This window comes from Uranotaenia lowii, chromosome 3 (assembly GCF_029784155.1).
Source record: "Uranotaenia lowii strain MFRU-FL chromosome 3, ASM2978415v1, whole genome shotgun sequence".
Taxonomy (NCBI): domain Eukaryota; kingdom Metazoa; phylum Arthropoda; class Insecta; order Diptera; family Culicidae; genus Uranotaenia; species Uranotaenia lowii.
In genome coordinates, this window is record NC_073693.1 from 347,092,647 (window position 1) to 347,120,527 (window position 27,881).

The following is a 27,881-nucleotide window of genomic DNA, read 5'->3' on the forward strand; positions in this document are numbered from 1 at the left end:
TTTCCTCTCAAATTTTTTTTAATTTTTTTTTGATTTTTTTTGTTTTTCTTGGAAATTTTCATATTTCTGTTTTTATTTATTTTTGATTTATTTTGATTTTGTTCCATTTTATTTTATTTGTTGATGTTTTGTATTTAATATTTATGTGTTCGTTTTTAAATTTTTGTGTTTTTCATTTCAATTTGGTTTTTTTTGTTGTTTTTATATTATTTTGTTTTTTTTTTGTATTTTTTTAATTTTTTGTTTTTTTTTTTTGTTTTTTTTCTCATTTTTTTGCGGTTTTTTTTCATTTGCTTTTTTTAATTTTGTTTTTTTTTTGTTCTTTTTTTCCTTTTTTCTTTTTTTTCCTTTTTTCTTTTTTTTTTTCATTTTTTTGGTTTTTTTCATTTTTTTTTTGTTTTTTATCCTTTTATCGTTTTTTTTTATTTTTTTGTGTTTTTTTTTATTTTTTCGGTTTTTTTTTCTTTTTTTTTTTTTGTTTTTTTTTTCATTAATTTTTGTTTTTATCATTTTTTTTAAATTTTATTTTGTTTTTTCATTTTATTTTTTTTTTGTTTTATTTTTTAATTGTTTTTTTTCTGGTTTTTTTTATTTGTTTTTTTTTAATTTTTTTTTTGTTTTTTTTTATTTATTTTTTTTTTGTTTTTCTTTAAATATTTTTAGTATTTTTTTATTTTTTATTTCGTTTAAATTTTTTTTAAATTTTGTTTTTGTGTTTTTTCATTCTTTTTTTGTTGTTTTTTAATTTTTTGTTTTTATTTTTTGTTTTTAATTTTTTTTTTGTTTTTTTAATTTTTTTTTGTTTTTTTTAAATTTTTTTTGTTTTTTTTAATTTTTTTTTGATTTTTTTTAATTTTTTTTTGCTTTTTTAAATTTTTTTTTCATTTTATGGTTGTTTTATTCTGGTTGCATTGTTTTCTTCATTTTATTGTTTTTGTATTTAATTTTATTGTTTTTTTTCATTTTTTGGGTTTTTTTTCATTTTATTGTTTTTTTTTTAATTGATTTTTTTCTTCATTTTACTTTTAATTTTTGTTTTGTTTTTTTTTTGCATGTTTCCATTGGTTATTTATCTTTTTTTTTCATTTTTTGTTTTTTTTAAAATTTTTTTTTGTTTTTTTTTATTTTTTGTTGTTTTTTATTTTTTTTGTGTTTTTTTTGTTTTTATTTAATTTTTTTGTTTTTTTTCCTTTTATTTCATTTTTTTGTGTTTGTTTATTTTTTTAATTTTTTTTTATTTTTTCAATTTTTTTTATTTTTTCTATTTTTTTTATTTTATTTTAATTTTTTTTTGTTTGTTTTTTGTTTGTTGTTTTTTTTCACTTATTTGTTTTTTTTATTTTTTGTGTTTTTTTAATTTTTTTTTGTTTTTTTTTTCATATTTTTAAATATTTGTTTGGTTTTTTTATTTTTTTATTTTTTTTTGTTTTTGTTTTTTCATTCTTTTGTTTTTTTTTCATTTTTTCTTGTTTTTTTCATTTTTTCTTGTTTTTTTAAAATTTTTTTTTGTTTATTTTTCATTTTTTCTTTTTTTTTCATTATTTTTTTTTTATTTTATTTTTTTGGTTTATTTTTCATTTTATGGTTGTTTTATTAATGTTTTTTTCATTCTTGTTGCATTGTTTTTTTTTCATTTTATTGTTTTTTTTTTCATTTTTTTTCATTTTATTGTTTTTTCATTTCATTGGTTTTTTTATTTTATTTTTTTTAATTGTTTTTTTTTTCATTTTACTGTTAATTTTTTTTTGTTTTTTTTTTTGCTTTTTTCCATTGGTTATAAATCTTTTTTGTTTTGATTTTTTGATCATTTAAATCGATTTGTTTTACGTTTCTTCATTAAATTTTTTTATCGTCATTTAATTCAATTTTTTTCAATTTAATTTTTTTTTTAAGTTTATTTCGATTTTTTTTATATTGTTTGAATTTGCATTATTTTCGTTTTGTTTTTGTTATTTTAGTTTTTTGTGTTTGATTATTTTTTTTGTTTTGTTTTCTTTTTTTTTGTTTTTCATTTTTTTTTTTAATTTAAAAAAAAATGTTTATGTTTTTTTTCTTTTTTTTTTATCTTTTATTTTATTTGAGTTTTTTTTTCTAATTGTGATTTTTTTTAATTTAAATTTAAACTTTTTAAAATTTTGATCATATTTTTTTGTATAAAATGTGGAGCATTTGTCAATTTTTTTGAAAATTCGGTACAAATAGTTGTTTGTCAGATGGTTTTGTGTTGTTGTTTTGATTTTCTGATAATTAACAGACGGGTGAATAATAATAATAATATTTATTAATGACCCTTTAACTTTATAAGTCATTCAGGTCAGAGACAGACGGGTGAAGAGAAACGAAAATAAAAAAAAAATTACTTACTAAGGTCGCCAGATTTTTTCCTGCACATCCCGAGGAAATCCGGGATATTAAAAAAAAAAAAAAAACTAGCAAAGTCCGGGCATTTTACTTACAAAATTTCAACCCTGCCCAAAATCTGGGCAAACTTAATCAAAAACTTGTCAAAAATTCAACAAAAATGAAAAACGTGTTATTCCGTAAGACATTTTTTTCATAGGAATACTTAAGCAGTTTTTAAATCATTTTTTTTTTTAATCCAGAAAATCGTAATTGTATTTATAAAAATTTATAAAAAAAATTGGTTTTTTGACGCAAAATTAGAAAAACCTAAGAACACAATTTGAGTTTTTTTTTTCTGATATTGCAAATAAAGTGAATAAATCCGAGCAAAATCCTGCCATTTTTTAACCGGGTGGGTCCGGATTTTTTCCAATTATTTGTGAAATATCCGGGCCAGTCTGGGTAAAATTGGGCAATCTTGTTGATCATATTTTTGGTAAGTTAGTATCACCGAGTAAATGAATTTACTACCGGTATGAAATAGTTTTTTTTTTTGGTGGGTATAGCTTTATAGCAAAAATGCTGCTTTTATATACTCAAAATCCAGCTGCAAACTGAAAGTTTGTGAGAATAACAAAAAACACAATAACAAGAAAAACAAAAGTTCGAAAAATAGTTCTCTTCGAAAAAAATCTGTATTTTTTTTGTATCCAATCCAATTTTTTTTAAATCCAATGATGCCAAAATGTGTCAAAACACGTTAACTTTTAAATTCGCTTTTCAATAATTTTAGTGATTTACATAAAGAAATTTTCAGCAACACTTTTCGGAAAGCACTACTAACAAGATCAAATACTCAACTATACATTTTTATAAACAAAAAGGAACGTTTTTCTCAATTTACTCTACTTGTTTTTTTTAGCAAAAATAGCAGTTAAAATGATAGAAAAAGTATAGCCATGTGACAATATTTCGTATAATTAGTAACGATATGCGTTCTGATTATACGCAAAAATGTCACACGAAGCAAATGATGGTTGAAACATTGCTCGGTTTTATCCGGGTTTGCTTGGATATTTAATAAAAAAAATTGAGAATATTCCGGTTCGGCCCGTGTTGCCAGGATTTCATTTAAAAAAGCCCGGATCTTGCCCGGATTTATTCACTTTATTTGCCAAAACTAACAAACAAAAAACAAATTGTGTTGAAATTTTTTTATTTATGTGATATTTTTTGAGCAAATTTCAGTAAAAATCATAAGAAGTTTCTATAAAGCCAAAAATACAATTTAAAATCTGATGAAGAAAAATATGTTTTTTATCATGTTTTTTTTTCTCGATTTGTGTTGAGCGATTTCTGGATTTTGACAAAATTTACCCGGATTTCTGGTCGACATTTTAAAATCAATGTTCGGATTCTGCCAGGTTTTTTAGATAAAATACAGATATGCGTTCTGATTCTACGTAAAAGTGTCCCAAAAGGCATTTTTGGCTTTGATTTTTGGAAATGACTATCGTGAACTGTTTAATATGAAAAAAACTAAGGCGGAATTTTTAATTTGAGAGAAAACTTGGAAATACAGCTGAAATTTCAATCGCCTTTTTCTCGTTAGCATTTTTTCTGTATGAGTCAATTTTTCTTGAAACGCAGTTTAATACATTAAAAAAATAAAAAAATAATAAAAAACCAGATCCATTTGTGCAACATTTCTTACTTCGGCTTTTTGTGCACTAAATATGTAGATTTTGTTTCCAGCATTTGATGGCGGATCTATAGCATTTTTTCTCCGAATTTGAATAATATAAAAATAATGATAATAGTTGTAAATGAATTTTATCCGAAAAACATATTTCAGTTACTTTACCGGGTTTCCAAAATATAAATTTTGTACAAATCGATCGCAATACGGGGGAGAAATAGCAATATTTACTAACTCTCTTTACTTACTCTTTTTATAAACTCTGCTTTAAGCAATACACGTGAATTTTTTTTTGAAAAAGTTGGATTGAAGCTGACAAAGGTAGAATTCACTCATCGTTGGACGGATCAATTCTGCACAAAGGATGAATTATCATACATCTGTTAAATAAAATTTACAAATTTTTACGATATTTCAAACTAAGTTTTTGATTTTTTTTTGGAAAATTTAACTTTTACCATAAGAACAGGTGTCCACTTTCCTTCGTGAATAGTCCTTATATAACTTTCCAATAAAAATTTGAAAATTATTGGCCAACTTGTTATGTGAAAATACACGATTGAATAAAGTAAATCTAAATCATTTAAGATAAATTTTAACTAAAAACATCTCTCTGTATTCAGTTTTGTCGGGATTGATAAGTTGCTTTTTTAATCTAAGAAATTTTTTAGATGTTGATTTAGCATGAAGATGTGGCTACTTTATAAAAAAAATACTGAGTTATCGATTTGCTTTGTTTATAAATGCTCTAACTCAAAAATCATTAAAAAAAAAATGAACAAGACTAAAATCCAACCATTTTAAGAAATTTTCTGGAAAATGTAACGAGATAAATTGTTATTATGGCATTTAAAAAAATATTTGGAAAATTTATATTAAAAATTTCCAATGGCAATCTACAATGGCAATTTTCCTGATCATGTATTGAAATTTCCAATTTTTTCAGATTTCTCGGAAAAGCAATTAAATTCCACGGTTTTTTCGCATTTCCCGGCTCGCTAGCCACTTTCTTAAGCTCTTCTTGACACGGCAAACTTTTTTGGGCGATAAATCACACACTTATACTTTGGAATCGATGTTGCTGAAATTTCTTAAGTTTTTGCGTTCAACCTTAAATTCTGAAGTATGGAGAAGAGTTCAAAATTCTGAACACTAAATCCGTAACATTTTATTTTGATTTCTAAATTTTTTGAATTTTTTTTTTCATTTGGATTGCCTTTAAAATCTTTGATTTGATAAATCCGTAGCCCGAATCGAATGAAACTTCACGCATTGCACAGTGGTGCAGAACATCAATCTAGCTGTACGAAATTAATAGCGCCCAGGGATGAAGAGATAGACATTTGATGTCTTCAGCAACATTGTTCAGTTTTACAAGGAGCATATTCTAGTATCAAAATTTTTGCCGAGGGGTCCACCGATAGCGAGATCAAAATGCTAACTTTTTTGTTTTTCAAGTTAGGGCTTTGATGTCTTCGACAAAGTTGTTTATCTGATCAAAATACATAAGTTTGTTGAATACGTCAAAGTCCTATCACATCACCCTCAGGAGTTAGAGTCAAAGTAAAAAAAATCTCTTGAAAAAACAGTTTTTTGAACCTGACACGTTGTAGATTGGATAAAATGGTTCACTGTCTTTGAAACAAAGTTGTAACAAGCCACGATCTACATTTGTCTCATACATTATGATGGGTTTAGAAGTTGCTGAAGCTCTATAGAAAGCATTTAGTGTATTTTTTGGCAATTTTGGAAGGCTCGTCCATCGAAAAGTGCACATTTTCGCAAATCCCCCTTTTTTGGCATTATTTTTTATGGTAAGCGGAACCATTTCCATTTAAAATGAGCGCGGAAATCGGTGGAACTAGTAAAGATTTGAATGATTGAAAATACACATTTTATGTAAAAATTACCTATTTTACTTATAGAAAAAACGTTTAAACATTTAATTGATTAAGTAATAAAATGTTGCAGTTTCTTTTTATATATTTTGTCTTATTAAAAAGCATTTAAATTTGATTAAAACTTGGGACGCAACGAAAAGACAAAAGCGAATAGCTTGTATGATTGGTTACTTGGAACCAGTTTAAGCAGTTATTTTGTAATGGCAAAATTCTATTATTCATTTAAGTGATATCAATTACTAATTTAGTGCTCTTCCAAATTTAACAGATAAGTTCCATTCATTTTTTTGGGGTTTTAAATGATTTGAAAAATCTAATTTAAATATCTTTAAAGAAAACAAAATTTATAAATGAAAACTGCATCACTTTATTAATTAATTAAATGTTTTAACGTTTTTTCTATAAGTAAAATAGGTAATTTTTACACAAAATGTGTATTTTCAATCATTCAAATCTCTACTAGTTCCACCGATTTCCGCGCTCATTTTAAATGGAAATGGTTCCGCTTATCATCAAAAATAATGACAAAAAAGGGGGATTTGCGAAAATGTGCACTTTTCGATGGACGAGCCTTCCGAAATCGCCAATAAAATACACTAAATGCTTTCTATAGAGCTTCAGCAACTTCTAAACCCATCATAATGTATGAGACAAATGTAGATCGTGGCTTGTTACAACTTTGTTTCAAAGACAGTGAACCATTTTATCCAATCTACAACGTGTCAGGTTCAAAAAAACTGTTTTTTCAAGAGATTTTTTTTACTTTGACTCTAACTCCTGAGGGTGATGTGATAGGACTTTGACGTATTCAACAAACTTATGTATTTTGATCAGATAAACAACTTTGTCGAAGACATCAAAGCCCTAACTTGAAAAACAAAAAAGTTAGCATTTTGATCTCGCTATCGGTGGACCCCTCGGCAAAAATTTGATACTAGAATATGCTCCTTGTAAAACTGAACAATGTTGCTGAGGACATGAAATGTCTATCTCTTCATCCCTGGGCGCTATTAATTTCGTACAGCTAGATTGATGTTCTGCACCACTGTGCATTGGTTACGCATTATGATTTTTAAAGTCGTCCGAAATTAACGATTGTGATAAAAACGGCATGATTTGAAATAAGTAGTATATATATAATTATTGTGAACTAAGCAAAATACCATCAAGACGCCATTCACCGCCCAGTTAAGCGGTTTTTCAACTTCAAACATGTGTAATAAAAAAACGACTGCAGATTTTTATTCGCTTTCTTTTCCAATACATCCCAAAACTGCTCTACTTTAAATAAAAAATTTAGTGGAATGCGAAAAATGTACGCTTTTCAAAATAATTAACTAAACTTTGGGGTATTCAACTGGCCCAATTACCGCCCACTCGACTTTTCCGAGTATCGATAATGCTTTCTCAAGGAAAAACTATCTAAACAACACGGAAACTGTTCTTTTTAGTATTTTCCATACAACGAGCTGTCAAAACCATATTTTGGCTCTTTAGAGAATGAATTTTGTGAATTTTTTTCCGCAAATTTAGTACAAATTTTAACTAAGTGCGTTGACTGACAAAATGATGATTCTCGGCAAACAACCTCAAGTAACCGGTTACTTTCAGCGATAAAACATCATTTTCTAACATAATCAAAATAAATGCTTCTTACAATTTACACATTTGACACAATACATGCGTTAAAAACAAAGAAATTGTGCATGACCGGTCATTAGGAACCCACACTTTATTTTAAACACCAATTACCGCCCATCACTAAACGCTTCAAAAAACAACAACTATTGAAAAAATCGAAAATTTTTTGATGCAAATCTATTCTACGAAAATAAAACTATCGTTTTAAGTCGACTTTAGGTCCAATAGGTACTATCTAGTAAACAAAAACCCTTTTTGCCCTAGGAGTACAGTAATGCTTAGTTCGCTAACAGGCGTCGAATTCAATAATTTGACCGGAAACGAAAAACCAAATATTTTATTTCTGGCTATAGTTAGCATAATTAAGTGAGTTTTTTCAGTGAAATGGTCGAACAATGATGCCGACACAGAACACAGGTCTTATATTTGGACAAAAAATCCCAGTTTTTCCAAAATACTCACAAAAGGGTGATTTTGGGCGGTAAATGGTGTCTGGGCGGTGAATGGCGTCTTGATGGTAATTATTCGGCCTATACTTAGGGCAACTATTCGGTGAGCCGAATATTCGGCTTAACGGTTTTTGGGCGGTATTTATTCGGCGCCGAATATTCGGCCAACAGAATATTCGGTTCATCTCTAATAAATTTTATAATAATGACTAAAATAATGTTAGTATTATTACCTATAAAACGTTAAAAAAGGGATTTGAACACAAAACAAAATGATGAGAACAAGAATTTCTTGACCACAAATAATATTAAATCCGTTTTTATCTAGGCTCTTTTAAAAACTTCCATGACAGTCATCAGAAATAAGTATAATGTTTGGTTTCACCAATTTATTTACATGATTTTGTAGAATCAATCTTTTTTCCAGGTGTTATTTATTGACAAGATGTACTAAAAAGATAATTCAAGATTTCGCAACAATTGTACCAAATAATTTGAACCTACCTTTCCTCGTCTACTTTTCATCGAACGTGTAATGCTTTCCGTCACGGGGATACTGCTTGGCCAGCACCGGCCGGAACATCTTGTAATCCTCCAGCCAGTAGTAGAACACGAAGCAACCGGTCATAACGCCCAGAAACGCCAGCCAGTAGGTTCTCATCGGGAAGCGCGACGGTTCTGCCGCACCATAACGATCCTCACTCCACAGGGGAGTTTCGGCGTGCAACTGAAAAGAAAAGAAAAGATCATACTTATTAGTCACAAGTTTCACAGGATTCTTGTTCAATTCACAGCAAGCTTTGAAAAATTGATTCATTGTTGGTCTGTTTGACTTATAGTTAAGAAGTTATTTTTCTTTCGGAACAATTTAATTAAAATATTCTTTAAATTATTTTAAATTATTTAGGAAATTTTTAATAATGGCTACCAATACTGGAGTAAATATATTTCGCGATATTTTGAGGGACAGCCCATGCCGAATGGTAGGATTTTACTTCAGTTAATGTGAATTGAAACTAAGATTTGCTTCCTCAATAAGGTTTATATTGCGGCTCAGCAAAACCTCGCTCAAACAGGTCGCTATAAAACGGCTTCGCTGGTCCACAAACTGTCGACTCGTCCTGTCACAGCACCAATAACGCCTTCGAGTTTGGCTCGCGCTATAATCCAACACCAATTGATGGACCCCGTTGAGAATAAAGTCCGACCGGCAACTACTACCCAAAAAATTAAACGTAGCCCGGACACAAATCGATTGCAGAAATTGTTGGAATTATCGCACAGGAAGACTTCGCCTTGCAGAGAAAGTTCCAGCGGTAAACGGAAACATGATGACTCTAGAAGAGGTTCAAGAGAATCATCGATCAGCAGAAATCCGCGGGGGCGAAAGTTACCTGGATGTGCCCCGCCCAAGCATCCTCAACCGACAAATTCGGAAAGGAAATCGCCTACGGATAGCTCCTGCAAAATTTGCAGCGAATTGCACCATCAACGTGAATTTATTCCAGCTAATTGGCAAGATCGTCTGATTGCAGCCATCGAGCCCCCAGAGGAAGACATTAACAGTCGAATTTCTAAGATCCGGTCAGCTCGGTCGCGACTCTTGGACGAGGAAATAATGCATCCACTAACCCTGCAGGAGTCACTCTACCTCATCAATGAAGTTCACCAGCACGCACCGGCAAATTCGTTCTTCGCAGATTTTACTCCATTGCACACGTCGTCCATTAAAGATAGCGCTAGCAACCCCCTCAATAGAAGGAAGAAACCCAAACAGATACATTTCGAAGGCGGACGAATTGTGGACCAAGATTTTCGAATAATGACCCCTCGGAAGCCCAGCAGTCGAGTCAGTTTGAGGGCTGGCAGTAAAGCGGTAAAAACTGCTACGACAAAACGTGCCGATGGCCCTTTAAGGTTGGCAATCCACTCTTCAAATTTAAATGACAGAGCTACGGAGAAGATTTTAAAATTCTACAATAAAATGTAACAAATTAAACACTGAAAGTAACTGAAAATGAGCTTTTTTTTAATAAGATTTTTTTTTCATGATCCCATTTCGTTCATTTCAAATTTTAGTAAACAAATAAAAATGGCTTTCTCCATCATAACTGATTCTACTCGCTAACTTTGAAATGCCCAGAGCCCAGCTCAAATTTGGTATAATGCCCACGTTAAGAAGAAAGCCTTTTTTTAGAGTACATTTGAAAAGATTAACTATAACTTTCGATCGTGTTTGGAAGTTTGGTTTATTTTTTGTCTAAATCTGATAGTTTGAATAACTGGAAGGTCAAAAAAGGCCACAAATTTAATGAAGTTTGAAGAGTAGGTTGAAAATTGGATTTCAGATTCAGTAGGGGCATAATGCGCATATGTGTGTACCCAATCGCGCCATTAAACGTTTATTACGTGTAGGTATATTGATTTAAGTGCCCCCAAAAGTGTTTGACAGTTTAAGATACTTGTATTTTACTTCACAGATTGAAAAATGTATTGCTACGCGCAGATAAAGCCTCGCGAAGTGTTGCATGGAAAGTAGTCACGCACTACCTCGCTAGGCACCCTGCAGGGATGTCAATTGAATTTATTGTTTATCAGTGCGAAGAGACATACCCCTGTTAAATAGCTTATAAATTTTTTTCCTAATAAGATACGAAGTTACGGTCTTCGACAAAGTTGTTCAGCGGAAAATTTCCTTTAGGAATTTTATAAATTGGCACAAAAACCATCAGCTGGCTCGGTTCCACAGACGAAACAAAATGATGTTGATTTTTCAGTACAAAATATTCAATTTTCCCATACAAATCTAAAAGTTCAAATTTACTCATGTAAAAGTTACTTAAAAATTTTGCAAAAAATCATGGATGAGTTTTGGACCAAGGCGAAGCTTTCAAGACCCCAGGGTTTGAAAAATTCAGAAATGACCCCAAATCGACTCAGTCTATTGCCTCACCTCGTCAATTTTATTTTAAATCGCTCATGTAATATGAATAATTATGCAATTAGGAAATGTTTTGTTTTTTTTTTTTTAATGAATGTTAAGACCCATGTTTATCATTAGAACAGATGACAGGTAATTTTTTTTTTGCTTTTAGTTGACGTAATTCCTTAGGAGAAAAGTTGAAAAAATGCAAGAAAACTGCAAAAAAAAAAATTATTTTCGTTTTTCGTCAAATTTACGTGATATAAAAAAAACTCAGAAAATCTTAAAATTTTTATAAACGCATAACTAAATAGAACAAACTGGCTTCTTCAGAAATGTTGAAACATGTTTGATTAGTGAAATACTGATGGTGGCACATCTTGCCCGCTGTGGGCATTTTGGACCCAGTTCCCCTATAAGGCCGATGACAGGGGCTTATTCTGCGACTCGAGTGACGTGACTCACGAAATTTCACTTCTTCGTCCTGACTCCAGAAAATGCTTCAGAAAACAAATTTGTGTATCGATGAGCTCTGGAGACCAAAAGTAGCTCATCCGAACGAAAATTTCGAGGCTAGAGAGGCTATTTAAGCCAGCAAAACGATATGAAATTTCGTAAGTCACGTCACTCGAGTTGCAGAATAAGCGTCCAATGAGAGCGCATTCGCGAACGCGACCAATGCAAACTCGAGCGGCGGCATAAATTCGCCGCATTTAGTACGTCAGCTCAAAGTGATTTCAATGGTAAGAAAATTGTCACTCAGCGAATTCGTTTGCATGGAGGCAACAACTAAGTATAAGGTATTAGTTCATCAGTTTGCTCAAATCACTAGACTTTTGTCTCTGGAATATGAAGGGACAAAAGGTTGTCGATTGATCCTATGAAGTATCCTACTAACAATCCTTCCTTCATTCCTTATTGACTAATAGGATGTGGCCGGCGCCGTTATTGATCATTTTCAAAGGGAGAGCATGAGTTTTGTGCATTGTGAATGAACTGCGAATCCCAAGCACCGTTTTTTTTACCCTTGCGCAAAACTGATGTTCCCGCGCCGATCCTCCGGTGCATAGGGCCGTGGTCAAAGACCTCCACTGTTAACAATCCGGAGCCAGCGTCTTCACTTGGTCCCATTCAAGACTCTCGTCGACAGTTCGCATTTCGGCGGCTAGGCTTCGCCGCTACGAGTTTCTGGATTTGCCTCTTTTTCGATGTCCTTCTGGATTCCACTCAAGCGCCTCTCTGCAAATCTCGTTCTCATCTTTTCGGAGCGTGTGCACAATCCATCTCCACTTACGTTCCCGAATCTCGATTTCAAGCGCCCTTTTGATGACACCGGCGATGCAGTTCCTCATTTGAGATCCAGTTGCCAGGCCACCAAGCGCGGATGATATTCCGCAGGCAGCGGTTTACAAATATGTACCTGCAGTTTTCGCGTCGTTACCGGAAATGTGCACCAAGTTGTGAGTGAGGGCCAGATGTTGCGGAGACTCGCACATGCAAATCGGGCTTTTCTGATCCGGGTTTCGATGTCTTTCTTAGTACCACCATCAGGCGTTATCTGGCTACCAAGATACTGGAAGCACTCCACTTTCTCAACTTGTTGGCGAGCTACCATGAAACTGGAGGGATTTCCTGTGTTGATCGCCATCGACTTGGTCTTTCCAACATTGACTTTGAGCGAAACAATATCGTCTGCCTGGTCGAGGTCGGTCAGTTGCTTCATTGTTGAAGAATTTAACGACAATCCAGTCAGAATCTCATCCATTACGTTTAAAAAAAGGTGCGGTGGCAAGATACATCCCTGTCTCACTCCAGCAGTTACCGGGATTGGATCGGACAAGACACCGTCGTGCAGAACCTTACACGAAAATGCCTCGTACTGTGCTTCGATGAGATGGACGACGCGCAAAACTGCAAAACCCTGCCGGTTGGCGAATGGTAGACAATGTGCAACTCGAGACCTCATACACCCAACCTTCGGGTAGTGGTCATATCACCTCTTGTCTTACAACTCCGATTCTCTATCTCCCCGTGGTGCTAGCTGGGGTGCGAGCAACCTCCAAACAGCAACATCACAACGATCCTCCTGCGAGATAGTGTGGTAAGCTGCGGGCCTTGCTAGCCAGTAACTGAGAAAAAAGAACCCGCAACGAGTAATGAACTAGAAATTTCGGATGGAAATCGGCAAAGACCCATGCAACGAAAAGGGACTAGCGATTGAAAACTTGGAACATGGAACTGCTGATCTCTTGTCGTGGGCACTCCCCACGTGCTCTTCAACGAATTGAGGAGGCGCAAATTCGACATCTTAGCGCTGCAGGAGGTAGGCTCTAAGAGCTCCAGGGTACGTGTGTTCCGAGATGGTCAAACCATCTACCAGAGCTGCAGCAACACAAATGAGCTTGGAACACGATCGACCCACGAATGTGTCTGTTGAGAATCAAGGGCCGCTTCTTCAAAATCAGCATCATGAACGGGCACAGCCCTCACCTCGGAAGTACCGGTTACTACAAAGACGAATTCTACGCGCAGCTGGAGCGTGAATACGGCAGCTGCCCAAAACATGATATCAAGATCGTCATTTTAACACTCAGGTCGGCCAGGAGGAGGAACCACTTTATTTTCCCTAGCACTGTAAGGTCGCAACACTGGACAGTGGACACTGGTAAGTGGTAAGATAAAGTGGTACTTAGGAACCACACGGTAAGTTCACCCCCGGGAAAGATTGTTTGGTCCTGCCTTAATAGCTGGCGTACCGTGTGCTGGCGTATTGCGGAGCTCGTCTGCGGTAGTCCCCTGCGATGGTCGGTGATAGTCTCGCCGTTGTTGTGTGGCGTCTCGACTGGGACTCAGTGGGCTTTGGACACCGGCACAAAACTGGAGACCAAACCACTGGCCATACTGACTGGACACTCGATTTCGTTTTCTGGATAATTTTTCCAACAGTACGCAATGTCGATTCCAGAGTGCGCATCGATCGATTTGAGAAATGCTATCCCAGTTAGGAAATGCCACCCAACTTTCAAAATAAAACACGCAATTTCTACGATAAAATCGGGCTAAACAGGACCATTTTTCCTACAGGGAATTTTTTGTCAAATTTTTCAGGTTCGCCACCTGCCGTCGGTATTGCGAAGCTGTGAAATCTAACAACAAAAAATTAGACAGAAAATGGTTGAATTTTTGTTCTAAGTGTCATGTCAGTGTGGTCAGTGCCAAACCTCGGGTGATAAGCGGTTCACCGAGTACCACGATAACATAGGCTGGATCTGGACGTTCCAGCATACAGCTCCTCAGATCGACGCTAGATTGACGAGCGAACGTGGCTGATTGTTCAGCAAAGTTTGTGGACGATCGCCAGGTGGAGCTGACGGCCAAATTCCAGCATAAAACTTCGGGGCCCTGGGAACATGATGGGGGTTGGGATTAGATACAGATTGCCTGGTACGGGGCTCGGGTTAGCGTTTACCTGGATGTCTCTTATTCACTATTTTTTATTAAATTTTTATTAAGATCATGGCCACACCAAGTTCCAGTTACATTTTGGCATCTTTAGATTTCTGAAATACGAAACACAAAATTTATGACAATTTTTTAAAAGTAAATGTTTTTCGAACTATTTACCAATCTGGATTTTCTGAGACAATTTCTACATCTAAATTCAGCTTTGCACTGGATTCTGAGTATGTCTGAGTATGTTTTGGCGATTTATTGTTAGAAAAGTACAGGTTTTATGCGACTTTATTAAAATTTTTGTGGCCATGATCTTAAAGAAAAGTCTAAAAAATATTCCATATGCGCAACATATAGCTTCTAACTTCGGCTTACTCAGGTATTAAATAAATTTCTTGTTTGAGCACTCAATAACTGACTTTAGCTGAATACTATCTGGGAATCATATTTGAGTCACGTCATAAGCTTTCTAAAATTATAAATTTTGTAAAAATCGGTTGAAAAACAAAAGAGTTTTGCGAAAAAAGTGTTTGCCGTCATTTGACCACTCGCAGTATGAATAGGTATACTTTCCACATGCGTTATTCGAAAACCACAAAACTTAGAAAAATTATAAAAATGCACAAATACTTGCATTTTAAAAATAAAATTGTTCTGTAGTTGAATTTGCGAAAGAAAAAAAAATTAGGCGTAATCATCATTTAAAGTTCAAAAACCGTCATTTGGCCGTCTCCGGTACGTTTAGTGTTAAAGAAAAGTATTTGCTGATAAAGAAACAGGCAGGCTTCCCGTAAGAACATTGCAAGGAATGTCATATTTTCCGGCCTATAGTTTAACATTATTATACACATGACACACGACGTATTGCAGGACACGACACATAACGTTCTTACTTTACGGTCTATGTGTCGTGTCCTGTAATACGTCGTGTGTTAAGTGTATATAGTTAAAAGTTCTTACGTAAGCACAAATCATATAAAAATGAGTTTAACATTATTGATATTGTAGAGCCAAATTTCTAACTAAAACCTTAAATGTGGATCGAGTTAGTAAGAATCAGGTTTGAACTGCCAAAATCAATCTATTAATTTTACTTTTGAAAATTTAATTTATGTTTATTGATGCGTAAAATCTTCGAATTTGTGCAAGACTTAGATAGCTTTAGTTTATTTGTTTTTTTTTTTTTTTTGAGAAATTGGAGGCTTGTTTAATGATAAAAACTTATTCTATATTCAAACCAACTAAGCAAAACTCACTAATTTTTAAGCAAATTCAAAAATTTTAACCATTGATTATAGTAAATTTCCTGTTTTGTTACTAAAGACATCCTTAAACAGTTCTAGTTTACCATTTTTAGATGCAGATTTTTTCAAAAGTTTCAATTTGATTCGAAAAACTATCAATGTCATTAATGTCCTAGACATAAATAAGTTACCATTACCATATTGAATTTCATCAAAACTTTTTCTCTGAACCAATAATCTAAGGTAAGAATAAATCTGTTTTTTTTTTAACTTTGCATAGATGAACCAAACATTTATAGCTATCTTTTAATTTCAATTTCTAACCTTTTGAGAGGAGAAATCACCGTGAATTTGTTTTATGGAATGAATTTGCGGCTTTATCGGTGAGGGTTCTAACCTTTTGTTATGAAGAACAACAATGATGTTCGTTAAAATAATCTCTAAAATCTCTCTACATCGAAATCTTAAGGCAGAAACACAATACAGCGTCGGTCGTCGCGTCACGTCAGCGGTCAACGCTGTCGATAAGTACTAAAACGCGGACGCGACGCACCAGACGATTTTTGCATCACAATTCAGCGTCAAGAGACATCGCGTTGACCGCTGACGTGACGCGACGACCGACGCTGTATTGTGTTTCTGCCTTTAGAATACGTTGAAAGCATCGAACATTTAGGTGCAGTTTTCAATGCACAAAATTTAAGTCGAATGCTGAAGATTACCTCAGTAAACAATTTTTGAAATACACTCACCGTATCGTGCAAGTTTCGCTTCAGCTCGGGAAAGTCGTACGGATAGTAGGGATCGCGTGCCTCCACGGGCACATCCGGCAGTTTGGGATAGTCACCGATTCCGGTACCGTCGTCGGCAAGTGGCTGATATTCCGACGGGTGCAGCCCATATTTACGAGCAGCCGCTTCCCGTTCCTTCTCCGTCTGTGGAAAGGGGGCTGGTTTGAAATCCTTATTCCATCCGTCTGTAAGCATTTGAAGAAGATTAAAGCAAGGCAAAAGTAACAAACGATGTTATCGTGAGTATAAACAGATTTTCGTTTTGGCGACCCGACCCGAAGATCGATATTACGTAAAGTGGCACAAAATACGCACATCTTCTGCTATTGATAGCGCAATTAATTCAAAGTGGCAGTAACATTTTCAATCGGATAACATTTCCGGTGATACTTACGGGCTTGTCGGGCGGCCAGAGCCAGGAGGGCCGGGTTTTTGGGTACTACTAGGGAGGCAAACTTTAATCCTTTGATGAGCGCTGCCATTTTTCGGAACACACACCAGTCGTCGTTCGCTGAAGACCGATTCAGATTTTTCTGATGTTTTGCGATCAAACGATGATGAAGAAGAAGAACGAATGAGCAAGCAAAACATAAACGTCAAATGAAATTTTAGTACAATTGTACTAAAATCCGCTATCCGACAGAACGAACACTGTTTCGAAAATGAATTGAACACTTTGTAGAAAATTTGAAAAGAAAGCTTTTCTAAATTTATAAAAACGCGTACTAGCGATTAATCAACCGCAGATCATACTCCAATTACTAGCTCTATATTAGGAGCACCATCATGCTCCGAACCAAAAAAATAGAAGATTAATGATTGTTTTTTTCACCAAAATGTAAGCGTAATTGTGCGGGCGCCTTTATACCACCTTTATGTCTACAACGTTCAAGTTAAAATTTAACTTTATATAATTCACTTAACTAAGATATCTGTTCGTATCTAATGAACATCATTTAAATGTCAATATGATGAGTTACTGAAACTCTTAAAAATTAACTTAAGTTATGCAATAAAAATTGCTTTTAATAATATATTGCCACCTACCAAAACAGTTTTTTGAAGTTTCGCTGAATATATACACAGTTTTAAAGGAAAAAAGAGATTCCCGCGGACTAAACCTATAAAATTTCTCATGCTGTTTTGTACATTCGAAAGCAGCAGCGACGATTCTTCTATATTAAATGGTTTGTTCAATAATTTGATATTTGGGATCCGAATCGGTCTTTTGAAAACCTAGAATATAATTCTAGAGTTTGTCTTGATTAGGTCGTATGAGCCACATGACTTGTTTCGAGAAAATAGCTGTTGAAGTTTTGTTACACATTTTTAATTCTCACATTTAACATATTGCTCAAAATTATCTAAAAACTTCGTTTTCGATACTAAAAAAGATGATAAATATGTTCGTGTATTGGATAGAGGCATACATTTAGTTGTTCAAGCAAACATGCACATACAACCTTATGCATTGCGCAATTGGTTGAAACGTCGTTTTGCAAATTAAAAAATAATATCTTTAAACCTTTGTTTACATGTCCTAAACTTCACTATTTCTAGTTAACATGTATATGGTGCCAAAGTTCTACGTGGTTCTACCATGATTAATGTTCTTAAGCATATCTGCACAATTACTTGCATGTAATTTTGGATGTTTTTTATGTAGCAGTTTTCAAAGCACCTTCTCACATAAAGCAACAGAAAGAGGACTTACCATTGAACGCGTAGAGTGTTGTCTGGATCCCCGTTGTGATATGCGCTCTACAGGATCTTCGGCTCCTCCGAATTGCAAAACAATCTTGGGACGGATCTTGCACAAGTCTCGAAATCTGCTTCGCCTACATTGCTCTGCCAATGGAAAATCTCCTTTTCACCGCTTCAGCAGCCTGGAATCGAAGCCAAGGGGGCTGCTTGCATCAGGAATATGCATTACTATCCGACTGGACAACTGATTTCTACCTGTGACTCCGATAACTGATCCACTGCCACTGTAATGAAAAATTATGAAGATGAAAATTTATCCAGCCATATAAATTACGCTTCTAGAACTTACCTAGCAACAGCAACGAAGAAATTGCTTAAACTTAGATTTAATAAACCACTTTTACAAAACGTTTTCGTTTAAATTTCTTCACTTTGTAACACTTGGTGACGCGATTTCGGCAAAAATGCAAATCGTCGCAAAAACCAATTAGCCAAACAGTTATTTTGCGTCCTTTGGCTACACGGCAATTCAGTACAGCGCAAAACGTCGTTAAAACCAAAATGCACTCGAAAATCAAAAAGTCATTATACGTCTTAAATTAAAATCAAGTTATTAAAGTTATTTATTGATCAAATAAAACCAAATTTTTACTTAACATAGAAAGCATGTTTATTAATCGTTTGCAGCCAATAACTCAGTTTTGTTTATATTGGTTCATACGACCTAATCAAAACAAACTCTAGAATTTAATGTTTCAAAATTCGTTCAAAATTATACAGAAAATTTTAAAGTTGCAATAAGTGACGTCACCGAGCAACGGTCCATGAAGCATTTTTAGTACTGGGAACAAATCGGAAAGTGAAACTGCCCTAGCGAAACAAACGCAAAAACGCGAATGAAAATATCAAAAAGAAGAGGAAGAAACCACATTCAAAAAGAAAGGAATTTCCTCGATCAAACTCCCCATCAAACCATCATCAAGCTGTCACATCGCGGCGGAAAATCAAAACTTTACCTATTGGTTCCGGATAATTGGGTGCTAAACTGGTGGAAAGTGCTGGCCGAACGCCGACTCTGGACATTAGAAGTGGTCTTGTGACGCGAAAATCGCTCGTCGAACAGTAATTAGCAATTATCTGAAGGTCGCTTTTTCCGGGGTCTTGTGTTTTGATTGTTGTGACCGCGCGTTTTCCGGATTCGCGGCTGGAGTTAGCTGGGTGTTTTGAATGACCAGTTGCTTCGAGCGGAAGTAATTTCGGTGGTCCGTTGTTTGGGAGAGGAACGATATAATCTCCGGTTTTCATTTTAGATGGCAACTTGAGTGGAATGTATTGCGATTATTTTCTGCCGTCGGAGCAACAGCAGCAGCAGCAACATTATCATCCCAGCGCAGGAGGAAGAGGAATGCCGAAAAAATCGGAACCAGGTGAGTTCAGCGGACCGGGAAGTCGTAGTAAAAAGATGAACAAGCTGGATGCTGGCGGAGGACCAGGCCAGCAACACCAGCAGGGAGGACCCGGAGCGGATAGTGATTTGATGAGTAGTTTTGGGCTGAAAGACGACGGTTCCCAGATTATGAAAGGAGGTCCTGGTAACGGATCCGGAATGAACAAAAACGCTGATCCATGCAGCATCAATAGCAGTGTCGCCAACAGTGGACCTGGTATAGACACTATGTCAAAAGTAGGACCTGGTATGGGCATGGATGGACATCCGGATGTGGGAAAAATGAACCAAGGACTGCCAGGAATGATGTCAAACAAACCATCGAATAAACTGGAATATACACAACAGCAAAGTCAGATCTTTGTGTTTAGCACGGCATTGGCCAATAAAGGGGCGGAAGCTGTAATGAGCGGCCAGTTCAACTCGATTATTGCATATCATTGTGCACAGATGCAAAAGCAGAATCGACTAGGTCCTTGTGGGCCAGAGGATGGCGTTTCCGGGGCCATGTCCCCGTGGATGGACCATGGACACGGATCACCGGATCATCACATGCGAATGAATCCAGGACCAGGTCCTGGGATGCCACCGGATGGAGTAAAAAAATCTGCCACAATACACCATACTCCCAATTCTTGCCTGGAAAACGATAATTCTGTGCCAATGTTCCCAAACGACCATCACATGCGAATGGGTCCTGGAGGGCCAGAAGGTGGCCCAATGGGAGGCAAAAAACCAGCAACAATCCACCACACGCCTAATCCTTGCATGGATCAGGACGGCTCACTTCCCATGTACCCAAACGATGGCCATCACATGCGGATGCCGGGACCCGATGGAATGAGTAAACCCTCGACGATTCATCACACTCCAAACTCCTGCATGGACGGGCCAGACCCAAATGAAAACCATCCCGGTGGACCCGGTGGTCATCCTCCGGTAATAAAAATGGAAAATCCATCGCCCGGTGGTCCAGGAGGACCAGGACCTGGACCCGGGCCCGGCAGCGGTGGCGGTGGACACTCCAGCTCAACGATTATCGATCAAATGAACTCACTGGTAGCTTCCTTACCGCTGATGAAGGGCGGCAACGTACTGTCTCAATCGCGCGGCCAACCGCAGCCCTCGTTGCAGGGCGTCAAAGTTCCCGACGAGAACCTCACACCCCAACAGCGGCAGCACCGGGAACAGCAGCTGGCCACGATCCGGCAGATGCAGAAAATGTTCTTCCCCGAGCAGCGGGCCATGATGGATCCGCACGGTATGGGCATGCGAGCGCCGTTCCGCGGTGGCATGGGTGGACCAGATTTTGGAGGTAAGGGTTTAACTGTTTCTAATCTCATCATTACATCGAAAATATTGATTTGTCTCCATAGACTTGTTTAGCTTAAACTACATGAACATGTAACATATGAGAAAGTCTGCTGTTTGATTTCTGATGCTTCAAACTAGTACTTTTCAAGTTGACAAAAAATCTAGAACGCTTTGAGAAAGTTTTCATTTGCGAAGCCAGTTCTTCTTCTTCTTCTTCGTTTTGACGATATGGCCAGAGAATGGTACTCTATAACACCACTAACTGCGAAGCCAGTTGAAGCTTTTATTTCTGGGCTGTATTTTAAAAAGTTAATCCCACCTCCCTTTTTTGTTATCTCATTGCATGGAGTTTTGCTCAATACTAACTTCTCCTAATCATCTTTAACATTCAACAGGAGGACCCATGAACAGGCCACTGAATCCAGCGTTCATGAATACCCCGCTAGGAGCGAACGGCCCTATGGGACCTGATGGGCCAGGACTCGGACCGGGAATGATCAATGAACAGATTCCCCCAATGCAATACAACAAACCGGGCATGATGAATCCCGGCATGTACATGGGTGGTCCCGGAGGTGGCCCCATGGGACCAATGGGAGGTCCGATGGGTCCTGGTGGTGGCCCGATGGGACCGGGAATGGGTCCAATGGGACCAGGAGGACCCGGAGGTCCCATGAATCGCATGTACAAACCCGACCCAGATCCGATCTTTCCACCGATGGGAGAAATGGGTGGCGGATACAATATGAGCAATCACGGTGGTTCCGGACCAGGTCCGGGTATGTTCAACCCCAATATGCAACGAATGGGCATGGCAGGTGGTCCCGGACCGGGAGGACCTGGCGGCCCAAATATGATGGCAAAAATGCCAGATCAAGGTGGCCCGTTGCCCCAATCACCGCTAGTGGATGATGTTGATCCTCTTAAGGCAGGGCCCCATCAAATGATGCTTCCCAACGCTCCACCTCAACAATCAGTCACCCCGGGCGCCAACGGCCCCGGTAGCAATGGGACGGCCAACTCGCAAAATCCTCAGAACCCATCAAACAATGGCAAATCGAAAGAGCAATCTGTTTCCCCAGAACACCACATGCAGCAGCAACAGCAGGGCGGACCCGGAAGCCAACAGGGTCCACCGACGCCCCAAACGCCGCAGGGAGGACTTCCGACGCCCGGCGGAGCAGGAGGTCCACTTACCCCGCAGACGTCAATGGCGAGCACTTAAGGGTGAGTCTCTTGTTTCTTTCGTTAACTCGAAATTGTGTTTTAAATCTGCCTTATGACAACAAAAAAAAACAAAACAAGCAAACAAACAAAAATCGGAAACAACCGAAACTGAGAGATTGCGCGAAACAAAAATTAATATCAACTGTTTAGCAAGAGACAAGTTTTTCGCGCGACAGAATGAATAGAATACAACAAATCTAGTTAAGTGTAAAACCGTGGCTAGACAAAAAAAAAGAAACAGATTTATTCAGATTTGTAAGGAAAACGAAAATGAAGCTCTTGTATGTTTTCTTCCCTCCCTTTCACCAAATCCACGAGTAGGATTTTGCTTCCTTTTGTTTCCCAAAGGGCTGCCTGTAGCTTTGAGACTCGTACGCTATACAGTCTTCCGATAGAAAAACGATTACTCAATTGACTATCCCCGTAATATGCTAATGATTTCTTTTTCTATTCTTCTGAAACTCTTTTATACTTTTGGATTTCAATTTGAACTTTTCAAATCGGTTAGCCTTTGTAGAATTTTTTATTCTTCTGGTTGAAATTTTACTATAACAGATTGGATTTTTTTTTACAAATTGATAGTGTACGATTCTCTAATAGGCACTTCTCATTGCTTAGCTTTTAACTAAAAGAGATAATCAAGTATAAGTCACTTACTATTTCTGGTACTGCGTAACAGTTTCACACACTCGAAGGTAGACATGATTTTGTTTTTATTTTTACCCTAAAAATAACTCTTGTAAACCTCATTTCTCAACCAGAGCTATGTGGTAGCTTAAAAATATAATTTCATTGTGATGCAGATGATTATCTCTCTTAGAAGGAAAGCTGTTTCAAATCAAAACCCCCCATTTAGGAAAACAAAACGACACCGAAAGATGTGTTTTCAGAACAAGAAAAACGCATCCATAAAATAAAATATGAAAACCAAACTTTCCCAACAATCAGATTGTGTAGAGACACCCGTTGATTCCTTATTGTTTGCTGGAGTTTCTTTTTTCCTCCCCCCCCCGTATCTTCTGTTAATCGATGACTGTCGGTTAACGAATGATTGGTCACGCGTAACCCTTTTCTCCATTCAAGGACCTGCGTCTTTTGTCGAAATTCTTTCTTTCGTTCTTGAGTATACTTGTAAGACTAACACACGTACACACAACAACAACACACACACACATACAGAAAGATAAGAATAATAACAGTTAAATAATAAAATAAAACGTGTAATAATTTTAAAGTGGGGTGATTGCTTTCCATTCTCCGTAGCAAACGATCACAATGTCCAGTTCAGTTCAGATATTTTAGCACAACAGTCAGGTAGGTACGGTACTTAAGGTACTTACTGGTACTTTACTGATTATCTTAAAAATTGAGGGTCGATTGTCCGAAGCAGCGCAGCTGTAGCGTGAATACGACCGCGGCCCAAAACATGATATCAAGATCGTCATCGGGGAATTCAAAGTTCAGCGCGCACTAGTTGACCAACGAAAACAATCTCAGACTAATAGATTTCGCCGCCTCCAAACGAATGGTCGTACGTAGTAATTTTTTCCTGCACCGCTTCCCATACACTTACACCTGGAGATCACCGTACCAAACGCAATCACAGATCGACTACGTTTTGATAGACACCCGGCACTTCTCGGACATCATCGACGTGAGATCATGCAGAGGCGCTAACATCGAGTCAGACCATTATCTGGTGATAGTGAAGATGCGCCCAAAACTCTCCGTACAGAACAACATACGAAACCGACGCCTGCCTCAGTTAAATATCGCACGACCGAAGCCCCTCTCGAGGACTGTTGGAATACCATAAAGACAGCCATTAACGGTGCTGAGGAGAACGTCATCGGACATGTGGAACGAACTCGACGGAACGACTGGTTCGACGTGGAGTGTAGGAGGGTGATGGACGAAGGGAATGCCGCGCAGGCGGCAGTAGTGCAAAGATTCACCCGTCGAAATGTGAAAAAACACCGACAGCGGAAGAGGCAGCGAGTCCGAATTTTCCAGGAGAAAAAGCGCCGCCAGAAGGAGAAGCTCGGGGAGCTGGAGCAGCTGCATTGTTCCCAAGAAACACTAAAGTTCTATCAGAAATAAAACGCATCCCGCAAAGGCTTCGTGCCGCAAACCGAAATGTGCCGGGATAAGAACGAATGCCCCCGGAACACCTGAACGGCGCACATGCACGAGATCAAGACGGTGGGGGAAGGTACATCGCCGGAGTAGCCAACGACGTAGAGGAGCCACTCCCAACGATGAGTGTTTAGTATCCCTACAATTACCTAATTGTAAATAATTAATTCTAAGCGTGAATCACCTCGAGAGAAAGAGAGAGAGAGAGAGAGCTCGCACGAGAACAAAAAAAAAAAAAAGAATAAACGATCATGGAAGATCATTCGAAGTCTAGCCATCAGTCAAGGTGGAGGCGAACAAATCTAAGAGTTTTATTCCTAGCCAGAGTCGGAAACCCTTAACAGTTTAAAAGTATTTTTACCAGTCCGTATTAATAGTTTTTCTAAAAGTAATTAAAGTGCGTATACAATAGAGTGAAGTTAAGGAAGCGATTCGCCAGCTGAATAGCAATGGGCCCGCACAAGTGGGCCGATTACCTACACCGGTTGATGGTCCAGATATGGGACACAGAACAGCTACCGGAGGAGTGGAAGGAAGGGTTAATATGTCCCATCTACAAGAAGGGTGACAAATTGGACCGTTAGAACTACCGAGCGATCACTATCCTAAATGCCGCCTACAAAGTGCTGTCCCGAATCCTACTCCGCCGCCTAACGCCACAAGCAAACAGATTCGTGGGAAGTCATCAGGAAGGCTTCATGGAGACAGTCAACTGAACAGGGTGGTTGAGAAAATTCCGAAGGGTGTCATTCAAATCCATTTGGGCGACTTCAAGGCAAAGATTGGAAAACGGAGAGCTGTTTGTAGAATTTTGTGGTTACAACAAGATGGTGGTCGGTGGATCGCTCTTCCCCCATCGACCAAGGTTATTTGGGTATCCCGAGATGGCCGAACAGAAAATCAAATCAACCGAAAATGGAGAAGGAGCCTCCTTGATGACCGCAACAAACGAAGCGCAGACATTGCATCTGTCCATCACCTCGTCCTTGGCGAGATACGACTGAAAATTGCGCGTGTCCAAGGCCCTTATTCTGCGCCGCGCGTGACGTGATGATTGTCACCTCACCTCGGAGTCACCGTGAGATTTGTCACCTTATTCCCGTAGTCGATATGGGTAAAGTGACAGAGGTTCATTCTAGGTGAGTGGCCGAATGAACACATCTGTCAAAATGGTAGAATTTGTTCTGTATTGTTTTTTTTTTCTCGCAATTCGAATTTTCCGAGCTGATTTTCCAAGTTTTTAGTAATAATTTCGGTTCGTAACTGGCCATCAACGGGTCGTGAGGTGAAAGCATACAACAAAAGAAAAAAAAACGGGCATTATTGAGCGCCCTAAGTGAAAACGCTGAATCCGGAATTCGCATCGAAAAGAACAAAAAAAAAAAACACAACAATCGATGGCTGCTGCTTCAACCAGCCGGGTCACAAAAGGCGGATTTGACCGCGGGACATGGGGAAGGCGTGGGATACTGCGAGTGAGGAAGAATGGTTTAGGGCAGGACTTCGAAGCCGAACCTTTAATTTGTCCGAAATCACCACTACTCGGTGCAAGTGAAATTCCCCCCCAGCGACGGGAAACGAATAAAATGGAGTGAAGTGTGTTTTTTTTATCATGTTAAATATTAACAGTGAAATAAAGTTAACCGTCGCCCAATTTTATATGCTTTTTATTAATAACGTATCATAAAAAAAATTGTTTCGCTGTATGAATAAATTTAAAAATACAAATATAAAAGTGAATTTTTCTTAATTGATTCTTAAACCATCATACTGTAGTAAAATTCGGTATTTACAGCCTAACTTCTCCGTTTTCAATAAAATTTCTTTTAAATTTCTATCTCGTCACCACCTGAAAAGGTACCGACAATTGTCACCTAAAATGGTCACGCAAATGCGACGATTCTCACCCAGGGTGACTACGAGAATAGGGTAAGAACTCAGAAAGTTCATCCAAAGTGACGTTTCTCACCTAAACCGACTGCTGGAATAGAGTGACTTGGGTGATTCGACAATCGTCACGTCACTCGAGGCGCAGAATAAGGCCGCAACTGCGCGAGGAGAAAGTCGGGTGTCGATACCACGTTCGCCGGTTGGAGAATCCAGAGGTGAACAGAGCATACGCTGAACAGCTAGAGTCCCGAGCCTCGGAATCGCCGACAAACAGAACAGTCGAGGAACAGTGGTGTGGAATCAAGAATGCCTTTATCACGGCGAGCCATGGTACTTTCGGTAAAGTTTGTCGAAGAAGAAGTGAATGGATGTCGGATGAAACTTGGAGGATGGTCGATGATCGGAGAAAGGCCAAAGTCGGAATTGAGCAGGCATGTACCGGGTCAGCCAAAGCAGCCGCCCGCTTACGATATGCGGAGCTGGAAAAGGCAGTTGAACGAGCTTGTAGACGAGACAAGAGAGCCTGGACAAACTCTCTAGCCGAAAAGGGAGAAAGAGCCGCCGCCAATGGAGATATCCGATTACTTTATGACATTTCTCGTCGCCTCAGTGGTGCAAGGACTAACGCAAGAATGCCGCTAAAAGACCGAGCAAGTCAGTTATTGACCGATCAGATCAAGCTTTGGCCTGAGCACTTTGAACAACATTCCCGGCCGACTGGATGCAGGGTATCCTCGTAAAGGTCCCAAAGACAGGAGACCTGACAGAGTGCGGTAACTGACGAGGCATAACGTTGATCCAGGATCCAGGAGAAAATCGACGCAACACTCCGACGGCAACAAGCTGAATTCCGATCCGAACGATCATGTGTGGACCACATCACAACGCTACGAATCATACTGGAACAAATCAACGAATTCCAGCACTCTCTTCTGCTGGTGTTCGTTGATTTCGAAAAAGCATTCGACCGACTTAACCATGAAAACATCTGGGCGGCCCTAAGGCAACGAAGCACAGTACGAGGCATTTTCGTGCAAGGTCTTGCACGACGGTGTCTTGTCCGATCCAATCCCGGTAACTGCTGGAGTGAGACAGGGATGTATCATGTATCTTATCACCGCTTTTTTTTTGTAATCGTAATGGATGAGATTCTGACTGGATCGATCGACGGTGCACCGAACCGAGGATTGCCGTAGAATCCTTCAACAATGGAGCAACTGAACGACCTTGACCTTGCTGACGATATTGTTTTGCTCGCCCAGACACAACCGGATATGCAGAGCAAACTTGACGATCTCACCGAAAGCTTCAAAGCAGCAGGTCTCAAAGTCAATGTCGAAAAGACCAAGTCGATGGAGATCAACACAGGAAATCCCTACAGTTTCATGATAGCTGGGCAACAGGTTAAGAGAGTGGAGTGCTTCTAGTATCTTGGTAGCCAGATAACGCCTGATGGTGGTACCAAGAAACACATCGAAACCAGGATCAGAAAAGTCCGATTTGCATCTGAGAGTCTGGAACATCTGGTGCTCACGTCAGATATCTCTACGAACGAAAATTCGAATCTTTAACTCAAACGTCAAATCCGTACTGCTGTACGGGTGCGAAACTTGGTGCAAATATGCGGTAACGACGCGAAAACTGCAAGTATTTGCAAACCGCTGCCTGCGGAATATCATCCGCGCTTGGTGGCCTGTCAACTGGATCTCAAATAAGGAA

At 37.9% G+C, this 27,881-nt stretch overlaps 3 protein-coding genes across 4 annotated transcripts; 2 read left to right on the top strand and 1 right to left on the bottom strand.

The window, feature by feature from the left end:
* Positions 1–8,407: 8,407 nt before the first annotated feature.
* LOC129755460 (NADH dehydrogenase [ubiquinone] 1 beta subcomplex subunit 8, mitochondrial-like) lies at positions 8,408–17,002 on the bottom strand. 2 transcript variants are annotated; one of them, XM_055751968.1, is made up of 4 exons: positions 16,839–17,002; positions 16,406–16,629; positions 8,538–8,760; positions 8,408–8,483 (listed from the first exon to the last, which is right to left on the bottom strand). In XM_055751968.1, exons 1-3 carry the CDS (start codon positions 16,924–16,926, stop codon positions 8,548–8,550), a joined length of 525 nt encoding a protein of 174 aa, XP_055607943.1. In that variant the 5' UTR covers positions 16,927–17,002; the 3' UTR covers positions 8,408–8,483; positions 8,538–8,547. The 2 variants fall into 2 exon arrangements, with proteins under 2 accessions (XP_055607943.1, XP_055607942.1); XM_055751967.1 differs by having other exon boundaries at positions 8,408–8,760.
* On the top strand, positions 8,531–10,059 carry LOC129755459 (uncharacterized). The gene is made up of 2 exons (XM_055751966.1): positions 8,531–9,016; positions 9,073–10,059. Exons 1-2 carry the CDS (start codon positions 8,954–8,956, stop codon positions 10,021–10,023), a joined length of 1,014 nt encoding a protein of 337 aa, XP_055607941.1. The 5' UTR covers positions 8,531–8,953; the 3' UTR covers positions 10,024–10,059.
* Positions 17,003–19,375: 2,373 nt separating the features above from the next.
* Positions 19,376–23,370, top strand: LOC129753929 (collagen alpha-1(III) chain-like). Its single transcript, XM_055749782.1, has 3 exons — positions 19,376–19,382; positions 19,459–20,910; positions 21,305–23,370. Exons 1-3 carry the CDS (start codon positions 19,376–19,378, stop codon positions 22,132–22,134), a joined length of 2,289 nt encoding a protein of 762 aa, XP_055605757.1. The 3' UTR covers positions 22,135–23,370.
* The last annotated feature ends 4,511 nt before the right edge of the window (positions 23,371–27,881 follow it).

What these genes read in the sequence shown, in the direction of transcription:
- LOC129755459 (XM_055751966.1), top strand. Translation starts at nt 8,954, where the DNA reads ATGGCTACCAATACTGGAGTAAATATATTTCGCGATATTTTGAGGGAC. An exon ending in GGGACAGCCCATGCCGAATG is followed by an intron (nt 9,017 to 9,072) that starts GTAGGATTTTAC and finishes TTCCTCAATAAG; the next exon opens with GTTTATATTGCGGCTCAGCA.
- LOC129755460 (XM_055751968.1), bottom strand. Translation starts at nt 16,926, where the DNA reads ATGGCAGCGCTCATCAAAGGATTAAAGTTTGCCTCCCTAGTAGTACCC. An exon ending in TCTGGCCGCCCGACAAGCCC is followed by an intron (nt 16,630 to 16,838) that starts GTAAGTATCACC and finishes AAATGCTTACAG; the next exon opens with ACGGATGGAATAAGGATTTC. An exon ending in AGCGAAACTTGCACGATACG is followed by an intron (nt 8,761 to 16,405) that starts GTGAGTGTATTT and finishes TTTTCTTTTCAG; the next exon opens with TTGCACGCCGAAACTCCCCT.
- LOC129753929 (XM_055749782.1), top strand. An exon ending in GGGTGGACCAGATTTTGGAG is followed by an intron (nt 20,911 to 21,304) that starts GTAAGGGTTTAA and finishes AACATTCAACAG; the next exon opens with GAGGACCCATGAACAGGCCA.